This window comes from Aptenodytes forsteri, unplaced genomic scaffold (assembly GCF_000699145.1).
Source record: "Aptenodytes forsteri isolate BGI_AS27 unplaced genomic scaffold, ASM69914v1 Scaffold103, whole genome shotgun sequence".
NCBI lineage: Eukaryota > Metazoa > Chordata > Aves > Sphenisciformes > Spheniscidae > Aptenodytes > Aptenodytes forsteri.
In genome coordinates, this window is record NW_008796051.1 from 947716 (window position 1) to 961560 (window position 13845).

Here is a 13845-nt window from a genome sequence, read left to right on the forward strand (position 1 = left end):
TCAATAGCCTGTAGCCCCTCATTGTTCTCCAGACATGGGAGTACTGCCTGAATACACACAACATCTTTTGAGTGGCAAAAAGGAGACAACAGGTACTTCAGTGGAAGACTGAGCCTTCCCTGTACTATTTTAAGGTTGCAGCCATTTGGCATCTTCAAAGGCAAAAGGGCGAACACTGCACAGGATAGGCTGCTACAACAGGTTTTAAAACTGCATTGCTGCAAAAAACCACCACCTTACATCTGGAGGTCCTGGATTTTCATCCGTTTCATGTTACAAGGCTGAGTGACCAAGTCTCTGATACCCACTTCCATAACTAAGTTTGGCAGTCCCAACACAGTAATGAATGCTGGGGGTTCTTATTGCCCCCACCTCTAGTGTCTTCCAAATGCTGCCGACCTCCCAGAAGATGGACAAGCATTACTGAAATCACCTGATAAGAAACAGAGGGGGGAGAACAGGGGAGGCAAAGTAAGCACTTACCAAGCACAATGACCACAGTCTTCAGGAGGCTCATCATGGTGTCCCGATTCCTGCGGGGTCCAGAACTATGTCTGGACATTCTCATAGTCCTTTGGCGGACGTACCCAAAGATATGAGCATATAGGACCACCATGACCACAAAAGTGACCAGGTTGAAAATAGCCCAGAAGACCAGGTAGGAGTCACTATAGAGTGGTGCCATGTTGGAGCAGTGAGTGATATCACAAATACAGTTCCATCCGACACTTGGTATGGCGCCCATGACGATGGCCATAGTCCAGATAACAACAATTACGACCACCACTCGCCGGTTGCTCATCCGAGTATGTAGCTGCATTCGGAAAACTGTAATGTGCCGCTCAATAGCAATGGCCAACAAATTGGCTACAGAGGCTGTCAGGCTAGTGTCAATGAGACCCTGACGAAGAAGCCAGGTGCTTACAGTCAATCTTCTAGTGTTGGGTCCTGTGTTGAACATTAAGTAAAAGTAGGCCAGCCCTGCAAAAAAGTCCGCAGCGGCTAAGTTGGCCATTAAGTAATAAATAGGAAAGTGGAATCGACGGTTGACATAAATAGCCACCATAACCAAGAGGTTAGCCAGCATTATGAAGATGCAGACGGTAATCCCCAGTCCCATTACAAGCTTGCTGACAGTGTTCCATTCAGTGGCTAGATATTTTCCACTTCGGTTATAAAAGAAGGCAATGGTTTCATTGTAGTAGCACTGTGGTTCGCTCATGGCTGTGGACTGAAAGAAGAGGGGGGAAAAAAAGAGAGAAAAAAAATGACATCAGAACTGAAAACATATGATTGCCTCTATAGACGAGACATGCACAGAGAGCAGGGAGGGGGACAGGAAGGGAACATGCTTCAGAACAAATTTATTTTTTCAGACCAAATGGCATTCCACAACTCGCAAACAATTGCTCTGAGGAGTCTAGTAACAGCAACCAGATTAGAAACAACCAGAAATGCTTCCATCTGCTCTGGGAGCTAGCATGATTTCTGACGTAGTTGTAAATTGCATAGCAAACGAGCTTCTGGCCAAGCAGACCTGCTGAAAAATTCAGTTAGAGAAAAGGGCATGCAATTTGTAATTAAGAAAAGTTAACTCTGTTACATGACACCTTATTTACGTTATCAGTGCATGAAACTATTGTTTGGCTGTAGCGGTGTTAAAAGAAGAGCTCCTCAAAGAGGAGGAAAAGTGGATTACATTTCCCAGCAGGTTTTGACTCATTTGGGTCTCCATCAGGGGCATTCCTTCTTGTCCTGTCTTAAAAACTGGGAAGAACACCCTAAGTTAAGATCATTAATATGCTCCAAGACTGTGAATTGCCAGGGCCAGGGGCTGTGTCTGTCCATAAGGCATGAAGTGCATTTATAAACAATAAGAAGCATGCCACTGTATTTCTATAAGCATTCTTCTTTTTCCATCAGCCACGTTTCTAAACAGGGTTTGAAATACACCATGCTTTTAAGCATAACTCATCTGAACTGGCTTATTCCAATTTGAAATAGGAGTGAGGCAAGAAATCAGAAAAGCAGTATTTGACCTAACTAGTGTTAAAAGCATCAAACCTTATTTCTTGCATTAAGTATTGTTATGGCTATGTCAGGGAATACATGATTAATTTTCATTGCAGAGTACTCAGCAGCACAGCTATGGGTGCAAGAAACAAGCCCCATAACCCACCAGAATGTAGACGCTTTGCATAAAACTCTTGGCTAACAAGAAAATTCTTAATGAGTTTCCTTCCTCAGTTATAATCAATTACTCAAGGTGCAATTCCCAAAACACAAACTTTAGAAAAAGAAACCCCTCTGAATAACATACTAGTTCCTTGTTTAGCATGGCTTAACTATGAGGATGTAAAAATAATAATTAAAAAAAAAACAAAACAAGAAACTCGGGTCAAAAAAGCCTCTTTAGAAAGAGACCCAGGAGAGCTGGCTCTGACAACGTGCTTTTATGGCTGTGAAACTCTACTGACTAAACTTGAATCTTTACAAAAAGAGGAGCTGTTTTAGCAAGAAAACCGGGTAGTAAGCCTAACCAAAGAGCAGATCAACAACACTAAAAGATAGGAATTTTTTCCCACTAAAACATGCAAACAAAACCCCATGTTTTGGACAGCTCCAGCCATTCTGCAGGAAATGCTACAGCTAACCTAACCTTCATGTTGAAACCAAAAATGTACAGAATTGGGAAACAGAATTAGTAATTGGACTTTAGTGAAAATAGTATCAGGTAAAGATTTCCTTAGAATTAACCAAAGCTATTTCTGTTTCCTTTCATTTCCCTGTTTGTCAACACAATTAAGCTCATTCCAATAAAGCAACATATAAAACTTTCCACCTATATCCCAAATGCATTACATGACATTTAGATTTATGTTAAAGAAAAAGGTCTTTTAAGAATGATTTTACCTCCAACCTAAACATCAATCAGAAACATTTGCAGACCCAGGATAATAAAAAGCTAGAGTAAACAGTATTTCTCAGCACAGTGACTATAAAACTTTTATTGTTCCTCTAAGATAAATCAACTCTTAGGTTAGAAAACTTTCTTCCTTAATTATTTAAGAATTTTAAAAAGTTCTCATGTAGGACCTCTGTTGCATTGAAAAAAAAAGATTTATAAGGAATACTTAACAAAGGGAGACCTAGCTACAAGACATCTGGCATTAATTCTTTGGTTAAAGACCGTGTGGTAATAACAGGTCAAGTATAAGAACCCTTGAGGGAGAGAGGAAGTCATACGAATGAATTAGTGGCCCTTATAAAAGCTTGCCAACATCTGCATTAATTATGTGAATGCCCTGGTTTTTTTCTCTCTGTAGAAGTATCTGGATGCAGTCTTACAGTCTGAATTACAGAGGAGGTCAGGACTCCAGGATCTAGTGGACTTTTGTGATCCTGAATAAATTCTCTCTTTGTCAATCTAAATTTTTCTTTCAGATGGCTGCTGCCTATATGTAATGATTCCTGCTCCTGCGGAGGGAGGCCAGCTACACCTGGCAGAACACATTTTTAATTCAGAAATTTAAAGTGTGGTAGATACCACTTTTTTTGTGTGGCTTTGTTTTGCACATGGGCTTAGAATGGGAATTATCCCTTGATTTTGTAATATCCTCCCCAGCCTTTTCATACAAACTCTGAAACAAAATATGATAATATGATAAAAGCAGCTCACTGTAACATGCACTGATAAGAGCTGTGCATTTGTCTTATTTACAAAATGCCAAGCCAGGGCTGAATGTATGCAATGCACATAAGAGTATGTAAAACGCTACAGAGTCAGACTTGTTAAATTTAAAAGCATGACAGCACTTGAGTAATCCTGGGGGAACGGCATGAGGCTCACTGGCTTCTTCTCACATTTTTAAGACACAGGAACAAAACGCTCTTTTCACATAAGGGATTTTGGAGAAGTTTTGATTTTAGGGCATGCTAATCTAAAACCTGGGATCTCCTTTAAAAACAATCTTTTCAGTCCCAAGGGAAAGAAGAGCAGAAGAAAAGACAATCTGCTGACAAAAGTTCAAGCAGGGGACTTCCAGACGATCGGCTTTCTTGGATGCCAGCGTATATCTTACAGGAGGGTTTTGACCTCCCAGGTCACGAACATACAAATCCCAAGGCATCACATTTACCCGTGATGCTGCTATCTAACTGGAAAGGCTCAAGCAGGAGGGAAATATAATGTATCTCTGAGTACCGAAAGTGTTAACATACCATAATGGCATATGCAAGCAGGCAGACCCATCCCCTCTCCTGCCCCTGCAGGAAAAGGGGCAGGGAAGTTTATATTTTAATTTCCTGAAGTTTCCACTCAGTGTGTTTCATTGCCTGGGTAAGCCAGATGTGCAGTGCCCTGAGCTTTACCTCATCCATTTAGTATATCTCAACAGAAGTTTAAAACAAACTGAGCTGCAAATTACCCATGTTAACTAAACCTCTAGGACACATCTGTGTAGAAAAAGAAAATGTCTGAATTCTAAACCAACAAGACAGATAAAGCAAAATGGAGTAATAGCAGCTGAAAAGCAAAGCCTCCTCTAACCATGTGAGGTTGATTTAATACTCAAGACGCAGTTGTCCCAAAGCAAAGAACAAGAAAATCCTGAGTACATGGAGTTAAATCTCGTAAAATCATGAGACATAGTTATAAACACAACACAGTACACATAGACCAGGAAATTTGGCACCAGGACTTAATAAATAAAACTCACTCTGCTTCTACAGTCAACACCTAGTCATCCCCTGGCCAGAATATCACATTGGCACTGACCTTTCCAGCCACTGTCTGCTATACTTGTCCTCTCGGCTTCTCTCCTCTGGTGGTACGGGACCACGCCACTGGGGTGGCAGTGGGGAGTTTGGGAATAAGAACCCGTGTAAGCAACTTTCCAGTGTTTTGTGCTTGATTCATCTTGCTGCTGCCCCACCTCTCCATCACAGCTTAAAGAGTGGGGTGAGGATTTGGATCCAAGGCATGGAGCAGCTTGCCCATGGGATGTTCTTGGGTGAGCAGCCCATTAGCCCCTTCCCCACTCGAGGAAGAGACTGGAGTGGAGAAGGCACGGGCTGCTGGGAGTGGGAAGGTTAGAGGGGAGCTCTAGATCCTGCCAGCTCAGTGGTGAGTGACAGCCCACCTGGTGATGGCTGTGCATGGAGAGATGCTTAGGGTGGAAAACAAACACCAGCAAGTTTTCAAACATGGCTGATTGATACTGTCTAAACAAAGCATTAGTTAGCACAAGGTGCCTGAGGGGCAAATGATCAGTTTACAAAACCCACTGCAATCCGAGAGTTTGCAGAGTTCCTCAGTCCACCTAATCAAAAAAAAAAAAAAAAAAAGGAAAAAAGAAAAAAAAGAAGGACCACCCCCCCAGCAGGCATGGGTGCATTTATTTCTCGCAGAGAGAAACAGAGCTGAACATTCTTAGAATACTAAGGTCTGACTTTTACAGAGCTTTTAAAACTTGGAAGCCACAAAAATGATTCCATATCCAAGAAAACTCTTAAAAATATTTTAACCCTTAGCTCTCCAAACACAGCCTGCTCCTCTCTTTTTTTCCCTTTACTGAATTAACCTTGACATGCTGCTGTTTTCTTACCCAGAACACAGAGAGAAGATGAAAAGCAATTTATTTGGCAAGGAAGCCTGAGGAAGATGACAATTCTGCATACAATGAAATGCCAAGTCCAAGCCAGAGACCTCAATTTTTCAGAAGTCATGCAACTTGCATGTAGCCTCCTTGAAGTCTGTGAGACTTGGAGGAGACTCATTCTATACAGGACGAACTTTTAATGCTGAGGTAGCTACCCTTGGATCCCAAAACCAATATTTATCATTCTCAGTGCTGCCCAGAAATCCAGAAAATATTTCAGAGGAAATGCAGAATTGAGCATGGTAGACTAGGACTCTAAAACAGCAACAGGTGTCTAAAAGCTCTACATTTAGTGCAGCCAGCAAATGGAAAAGCAGTAGCACTGATTTCAGTTTAGCTAAATACTCTGAAGTTTACCAACATACCAGGAAGGCTAGAGCTGAAAAACTTGGGGGAACCGCTAACCTCAAAATCCCCAAATAAGGGTATCAATTAAGAATATCTTTAAAATAAGCATAAGCAAGTAAGTATAGGAATAATTGAATCAATATGTAAATACTTTCGCAACACAAAACTGCAAAACCATGGGTTTTATGAAAATAAAGTTGTAACAGATGAGAAAAAATTCCAATTTGCAACAAAAATTTCTTCATTACGTAATGAAAAGCACAAACTATTGTTCAAACTGCAGAATGCAGAAGAAACAAGAGGTTTAAAAATAAAAGGGAAAAGACGGTATTTCCTTTAAAGATAAAAGTAGAAGTTGAGGAGGCATTTACCCAAAATTTAAGTCAAAAAATCTAAAAGTCTCAAGACAAGGGTCCTGATTCATTATAGCCTTGTGCCTACTACACCTTATGTACAGATACAATTTCATCTGCACAATGAAAGTACGAAACCCTACCACCAAGATACAACAGCTTCTCACATACTCTTTTCAGAATTGCATCTCTCAAAGTAATCATTTGGCAGACTTAAAGAAAAACTTGTATGTTAAGATGCGGTGGTTCAGTCACAGCAGGCCACTTCTTCATTTGACTAGACTCATTTTGCCCTTCATATAGCTGAAAAGACCGAGGAAATTACTCTTTTTGCAAGGGGTTCCCTTTGACTCTGCTATAACATGATAAAGCATAAAGTTACTTATTGATCATGTGGCAATAGCTAGCATGTCCAATAATTTTTAGAATGCTTTTGTAGTAGACTGTATTACTACGGAGTCTCAGAGCTAACGAAAGTCCCAACTACTAGAAACTGAACTGAGAAGTTCTCTGTATCCTACGGTTTATACCTGAAAAGGGTAACCCAACATATCTAGACACTCAGTGTACCAAAGAGACCCAGTCACCAGCAGCACTGGAAAAAGAAGCAATTTTACTTCTATTGAGGAAGGTATAATTCACAAGTGACACGGATCCTGTTGGAAACTATGATTACAACCTCCACAGATTGACTATAAAAGCAGGGAGGGTGTTGACCTTCCTTAGTGCTTATTCACTGTCGACTACAAAAGCAAGTTCAAAAATAGCTTCCATGGGCTAAAAAAGAAATGGGTGAGAGCAGGAAGTCCAGCTAACTCTAAAAATGCCTTTCTTCTAGAAGATGCCAGGGTCGCTAACTATCAGGCCTGAAATACCTCGACTCGGTCCTACAGCTTTTCAGGATAGATAAATCAGGAGCCATGCAATTCACTATTCAAACACAAGAGCATTAGTGAAGAGCAGTGATGGCCAGGAGCATACTGAGCTGGCCCAGCAAGCTCCCAGATCACCAGCTCTGTGTTTTCAACTTCTTGCACTCCCTACTGCTGCAGAAAGGAACTGCTGCACAGGCACATGTAGTCTCTTTCACTGCAGAATTCTGCAAGCAAAAGGATATTTAGGAAATTAGAAAGCTGTAAGAATTGGAAAAAATATCCAAGGAAAGAGAGAGAGTGAACTCATCCCTCCAGCAACCTACCCAATAATTCAGACACTGCTGTATTGTTGCTCCTTTAGCACAGATCCAGCATTTTCATATGAGCTGCATCTCTCATAAGCACTACCTACGTGTTCCGATGAATGTTTTCCAGTTGAGCAGGAAATGAAGACTGAATCGGGGCATAGTTCTACATCATCACATCCCCCCTTACATTGCTAGGATGGCTTAAACACAGATTACTAAAGATTTGTTCCCAGACCACATCGCATTTCTCTGTCGCCCCATCTCTGCCTTCCAAGCTCCTCTCAAAGGCAGGCTGCCACTGCCATGCGGAGGAGGTATTGCAAAAATAAGCTGATTGGCTTTGCCACTAGGAGAGACGTGATTGGGTATGTTGAGCCCAAATGTCCCATACAGTGTACAGAAGGGGTTTCTGCAAACGCCACTGCCATGCGGAGGTATTGCAAAAATAAGCTGATTGGCTTTGCCACTAGGAGAGACGTGATTGGGTATGTTGAGCCCAAATGTCCCATACAGTGTACAGAAGGGGTTTCTGCAAAGCTCTTCAAGCTTCATTTTCTTCTGGGGGAGCTTTCACGACAAGCTGAGCTTCACAAACATTAGCCAAACACAGGTATAGGCTCAACACCTGCTGGCTTTGTGGGAGACACAGGAAGGCAATTATATTCCATCAGGTAATTTAGTGACTGAAATATGCCACCTCTTATGCATTCAAAAAAAGTCTGTCATGATGCAGACTGGGCTTCTCCACTATCTCAACCAGTTCACTCCCTGATTGCCTACAGGCCTTATCCTCAACCTGAACATCATAGCCAGACATCGACCTGCTGTGAGTCCCTGCAGGCTGCTGTGCAGGATGAGTGCAGCACAAGACAGACCTTCCCCAAAGACCCCAGCCCTGCAAAGAGCTTTCTGGAGAGAGGTGCAGCACACAGTCCCCTATCTGGGTCATTTTAGAAGCCATCAGGGTGGAAGAAACGGGAGGAAAAAAAAAAAAAATCTGTACCTCTAACATCCCAAGGGAGTTTCCATGCATAATGAATTCCAACATGCATCCTCTGGGCCCAGTTTGGTGCTCAGTGAGCCAAGCTGGGAATTAATTCTTGGCACCAGCAGCTGAAAGACTGGCCTTTATGCTGACAAAATGCTGTAGGCTACTGGGGCTACTTCCATCTCCAGGGCACACCTTCCATCACTCCTCACCAAGCAAACCAGCAAAGGGAGCACTTGGGAGAGTTTAGTTTACAAGCAAAATGCTTCTTCAAAATTATGTTAATGAGCATAGCAAATTTCATTTTGGGCTGGAAATTGATATTTCCAAATGGAAATAAGAAGACTATCCTGTGTTTACCACGGCAAATACATTTTTTTTCTTGAAATATACAGCAGGCAGTTTGGGTTTCTTTTGCTTTGATGCGCTGCTTTGTGAACCATGTAAACAGAAGAGAGAAAAATCTTTCTCCCTCAGGGTTCTGACAACAATCACTGCTTTGTGAACCATGTAAACAGGAGAAAAATCTTTCTCCCTCAGGGTTCTGACAACAATGGGTTCTCTATCAGCAACTTGTTCATACAGTACTGAGCAGCTGCCTATAAGGCAGTATTGATCTACTTTGAACAAAATGGAGATGTATTTTGAATCCCTGGTAATCTCACCTAGTATAAAAATTAAAAAAAAAAAAGCATACTGGTATTTAAGTTTCCCCTATGATGCCTGTAACTGGGTGGATATACCCAAGTCACAAATTGTTTCCTCCAGTCTCACCATTTCCTTTTGTTCGCTCGTTTACCTTATTTATGACCACCAGAGGTCTGTTTTGTTAAAGAGATTAATTTTACTCCCCTAGAAGGGGAGAAAAAAATCAGCACATTTTTTGGCTGTAGAAATTTGGGCACCAAATCCAAAATGCAAATCGTGTTGGGCTTTGCTGGGGAAAGGGGTGACAACAGCTGCACCACCCACAGGAGTCTGTTCTCAAGCACCATTATAAAGAGGAAAAAACTACTGAGGATGACCATTCTGTGGCAAGGATAGTTTAAATCTCTTCCACTCTAATTCAAAAGGAAGAAAGGGAAAGAAGAGAGGTATTCAATGGCACAGAGTGGGAGAAGTGGTTTTTTGGCTCTGGTAACCACACAGCCATGAAAGGCCGCTATAATGGAAACTGCTCTGGATTTCTCTTTGGAACAGCTGCAAGGCAGTTATTTAAATATACTCATTTACTTCTAGTATTTGGCTGGTAGGATCCACTGCTGGCAAAAGCCAAGAGACAATGATGAATTTTTGTTGTTTTCTTGTTTTAAGCATTTCTGAAGCACTGTTGGAAGTCCCTGGTTCATTAAGCAACTGGAGCTCAAATCATTTCTTCTTCAAAGCTTTTACTGCAGAATTCATTTCATGCCATTCACAAAGAGAGAAGATGCTAATCACTCCAGAGAGTACATTAATCAGTTTAGATCACTACTTGTTATGTTTCCTTTTTGCAAACAGCAAAGCCCTCTGGGATACTAAATGCTTCTTACAGAATTACTTAACTTTCCGCTTACTGCATTATCAGACTAATCAGGTTTCTATGATATAATTTTGCTTATACATAGCTGAGGCATGAAGTCATCACATGTACCACAAAATATCCCCAACTTAAAAATCAAAAAGTTCTGTTACATTTTGTTTCTCTCTGTTTAGGAGCAGAATGGCTTATCTAATCTGAAATCACTAGATTCTGCCTTACAATAAAACCTTGTTGCCAAAAACTAAAAGCACATTCTGGAAGTTTTTTGTTTCATTGACTTCTCTGACTTACGGTGTCCCAGAACTATCTTCTATTCCAGATTTCAGCTATGGATAGGTAAACTACCCTGAAACTTGACTTATCGTTCTCGTTTAAACATGACCAAGATGCCTTAAATCTGTGCTCTTAATCACCACTCCTTACGTCTGGCAACAGGATGCTGTGATGGGGAAGAAGATGGGAGCAGAGATCTTTGGACAGGTCAGTACATCGGGAGGGTATGAAGACACATGACTGTGGAAAATGTGTTGCCTCAGTAGAGGGTTGTAGAGAGCACCAAAAGCATTTCCTATGTTGACACACTAGCAATAAGAATATTTTAAAACAGTAACAACAATTTCACACCTGGTATCAAGAACTGACTTTCAAAAACTTTTCCAAAATGTGAATCTTTTGTTACCTGACTCCAAAGACAAATCTTGAGAAAGATACCATTTGCAATTAAATTAGTAGGAACTTCCCTCATTGTGGTGCCACCACAAGCATCTGTAGGATTCAAGCTCAAGCAAAAACCTGTCAGGGTGGGCTTTGGATTGTAAAAGGTCCTGCTGAGGTCTCTGGGATTCTCCTCCATGGTAAATAAGAGTCTGTTCTTCTTTGCCCTGTGCAGTTAAAGGACTGATGATAGGCAGAGCATTATTTATTACTGAGATGTATACACATACGTACATATACGTACATGTGGATACAAAATAGATAATATTTATTTCTAAGACTAAATTGACCAAATGTGAAGGAAATCATCTATCCTGGCAATACTAAAGGAAAGTTTAAAGATAAAAGATAAAAGAAGATTAAAGATAAAGAAAGTTTAAAGTAAAGTAGCAAAACACTTCTTTTTGTAACTGAGATGCCATCTAGCTCATGCAGAAGGCATGCAAGGCTACTTCCAAGTTTAAAAAAAAAAATCCTTCCTTAAACCATTAGTCTCTAAATGTCTTCTGCAGCACGCTGTGGCATCTGCTCAGTTTTAAAAGGCAAAATAATGTCCTCCAGAAGAAAAAAAATTCTAAACTATATCCAAAATTAATTTTTGTGTCAACACAAACGTGAAAAGCAAGCCCATGCAGTTGCAGTCTGAAAAGTGCTTTACTTCAATACTTCCATCTAATGATTTGTTTCTAGCTATGTGTCTCACTATGTCCTTGCCTGCTAAAAAGCTCTTCCTTACCCTCAGAAACATAAACATGTCTCCCAGCTGACTGTTTGGAGCTGTTACTCCTTTATATATGATTGAAGCCTTATATCAACCATCAGATCCACAATCGTTTACTGAAATCTCTGGGAATTCATGCTTGCATTTAAGTCTGCCCACATGGATATCAAATTTGAGTCCATTTTTACAACACGAGATTGAGAATGATATTTTTCTACCATAATCTCCCACACCGAGACACCAGTCTTTCCTTTGCTTCCTGTTGCCATTTCTTTTCAGCTCCCAAGTCAAATCTCATTGAAGCACAGTCTCTAAAACCCAAGCGTGGAGGGAGAGCTGTCTGGATTACCAGTCAATGACCAGAATCATCCATTTATCTCTGGTCTTTGGTCTAGCAATGCAAGTCCAGGGCAGGGTTTATTCAGCAGAAACTCCCTGCAGACACAGGACATGTGCGTTTATTCACCCATAAGTACAACAGAATGGTGACTGTGCTGATCATCAAGTCCTTTACAAGTGAGAGCTTTTCTTCCACTCATTCTTGCACCACAGTTGACCTTATTTTCCCTTTGAGAAGGCATTTATCTTAAGAGCAATCCTTAGATACACAAATTTCTCATACGTAAAGAAGGCTCTGAAGAGAGAACCCATGGAGACAGGGGTGCAAGTGCCTTTCCGAGCACGTGAGGAGATGGCCTGGGGGAGCCTTTCTCCAGAAAGGGAGAAGAGTCCTGTAGCAGCCAGGCAGCCTGGGACGCAAGCATACAGCATCTACCTCCTACCAGGTGTTCTGTTCCACTGTAAAGACACAAAACCCTTCTCTGACCCTAACAGGGACAACAGAGACTTGAAAAGCAACAAAAATACTTTTAAAATATACTAGTTCTCCATTTGAAACACAGGATGAAGGGGAACATAAAGAAGTTTCTCCAAAGCACATTTTGGATTCAGCTTGCTTCACACCACCACCCATTAGTGGACATGTTTTTTGTAACTTCACAGGGGCCAGGGATCTCTGAACTACTGCACTTACCAGTGCATTTTGCTAAGAGCTGTAGTTTCCTGAGCCAAAGAATCTCCAGCAAACAACAACAACAAAAAAAAGCAAAATAAACATTAGATCTCCAATTTTCTGACATCTACCTTAATCAACTGTGGTGCGCTCTTCAGTAATATATATCCTTAAAAGTTTTAAGTTGCAACAGACACTTGGATGTCTATGAAGTCAAAGGGACTTCGAAAATGCTTTTCTGAGATTAAATCTTGACTGTTACTAACATCTCTTTTTCTGTATGCAATATATACTTCACCAGAAAACACAAGTACTTGGTGTTCAGTACATGGAGCTGAAGAAATCACTTAGTAATTTATAAATATCAAGTCTGAAACACACACTTTGATTCATGAAAGCAAGATTAGTGTGTTAGTAATTGTAAGTATACTATTAATTTTATTGCTGCTTTTGGCTTAAAACTTTAGCTTTTCTGGTAAGAATACTGAACCTGAAATTTCCTGTGGTATTATTCCAACTGAACCACATTATGACCTTCTTCTACTTTGTATTCATTAGGCACAATAAAAATCGAACCATAGTGCAGGGACCACCTACATGGAGTCAATAAAGATCTTATTTTGCCATATATTTTCTTCTACAAATAGTAATATCACACAGCAAGGTCATGTCTCAAAGCATAACAACATTCTTAGCAAACGATGAGTGTCTTTAATATAATATTTCAGGAAAAATTCCCCTCGATGACTCAGAAGTGAGACAGGAGAAGCAGCTAGGATTCAGTGAGGAAGTATGAAAGATGTTCAGTCAGTTCAGCTGCCAGAGTTTCATTGTAGTGTACTCACCTCAATCACCTCAGGTTGGGACATCATGGAGGACGGCACCAAATCGGTGGGGATATCCATGGTAGCTCAAAGTGTCCCTGCTGTCCTTACACCCTTCCTCTGCACCCGCAAACCCTTGGTAGGAACACAGAAGCACTTCCTCAGACCCTAGTCATGCTGGCATTTGCTCCTAGTAGGAAGGAAATAAAAAAAAAATTGTTGAGAATAACAAGAGAACTGGGTATGCAGTCAACACACAAGCCCCTCGGCTGCTGTAAAACCAGCCTGTGAGTTTGCACAACCTGACCTGCTTGCAGGACCATTCACAACAGATTTGCAGAAGTTTCAAAGGGCACATTGGAATTTGGTCCAGAACAGCAAAACAATTCACTTGACCACACAAACTAGAATTCACACAAACTAAATACAGCAAGAAGGCTAATGCATAGACCATGTACACGTTTGCAAGGAAAGATGGTCACCTACAGAGCATTGGAATCGTGTTAACTGTTTTTTTTCC

The 13845-nt window shown here is 40.9% G+C and overlaps 1 protein-coding gene across 1 annotated transcript in view; it reads right to left on the reverse strand.

The window, feature by feature from the left end:
- Positions 1-13448, reverse strand: part of LPAR1 (lysophosphatidic acid receptor 1) — a 49128-nt gene extending 35680 nt beyond the window's left edge. The window contains exons 1-2 of the mRNA XM_009286217.1: positions 13347-13448; positions 484-1231 (exon numbers count right to left, since the gene is read on the reverse strand). Of these exons, the coding sequence (XP_009284492.1) occupies positions 484-1231; positions 13347-13406 (808 nt within the window). The 5' untranslated portion in view covers positions 13407-13448. The remainder of the gene's footprint in view (positions 1-483; positions 1232-13346) is intronic.
- Between the last annotated feature and the right edge of the window lie 397 nt (positions 13449-13845).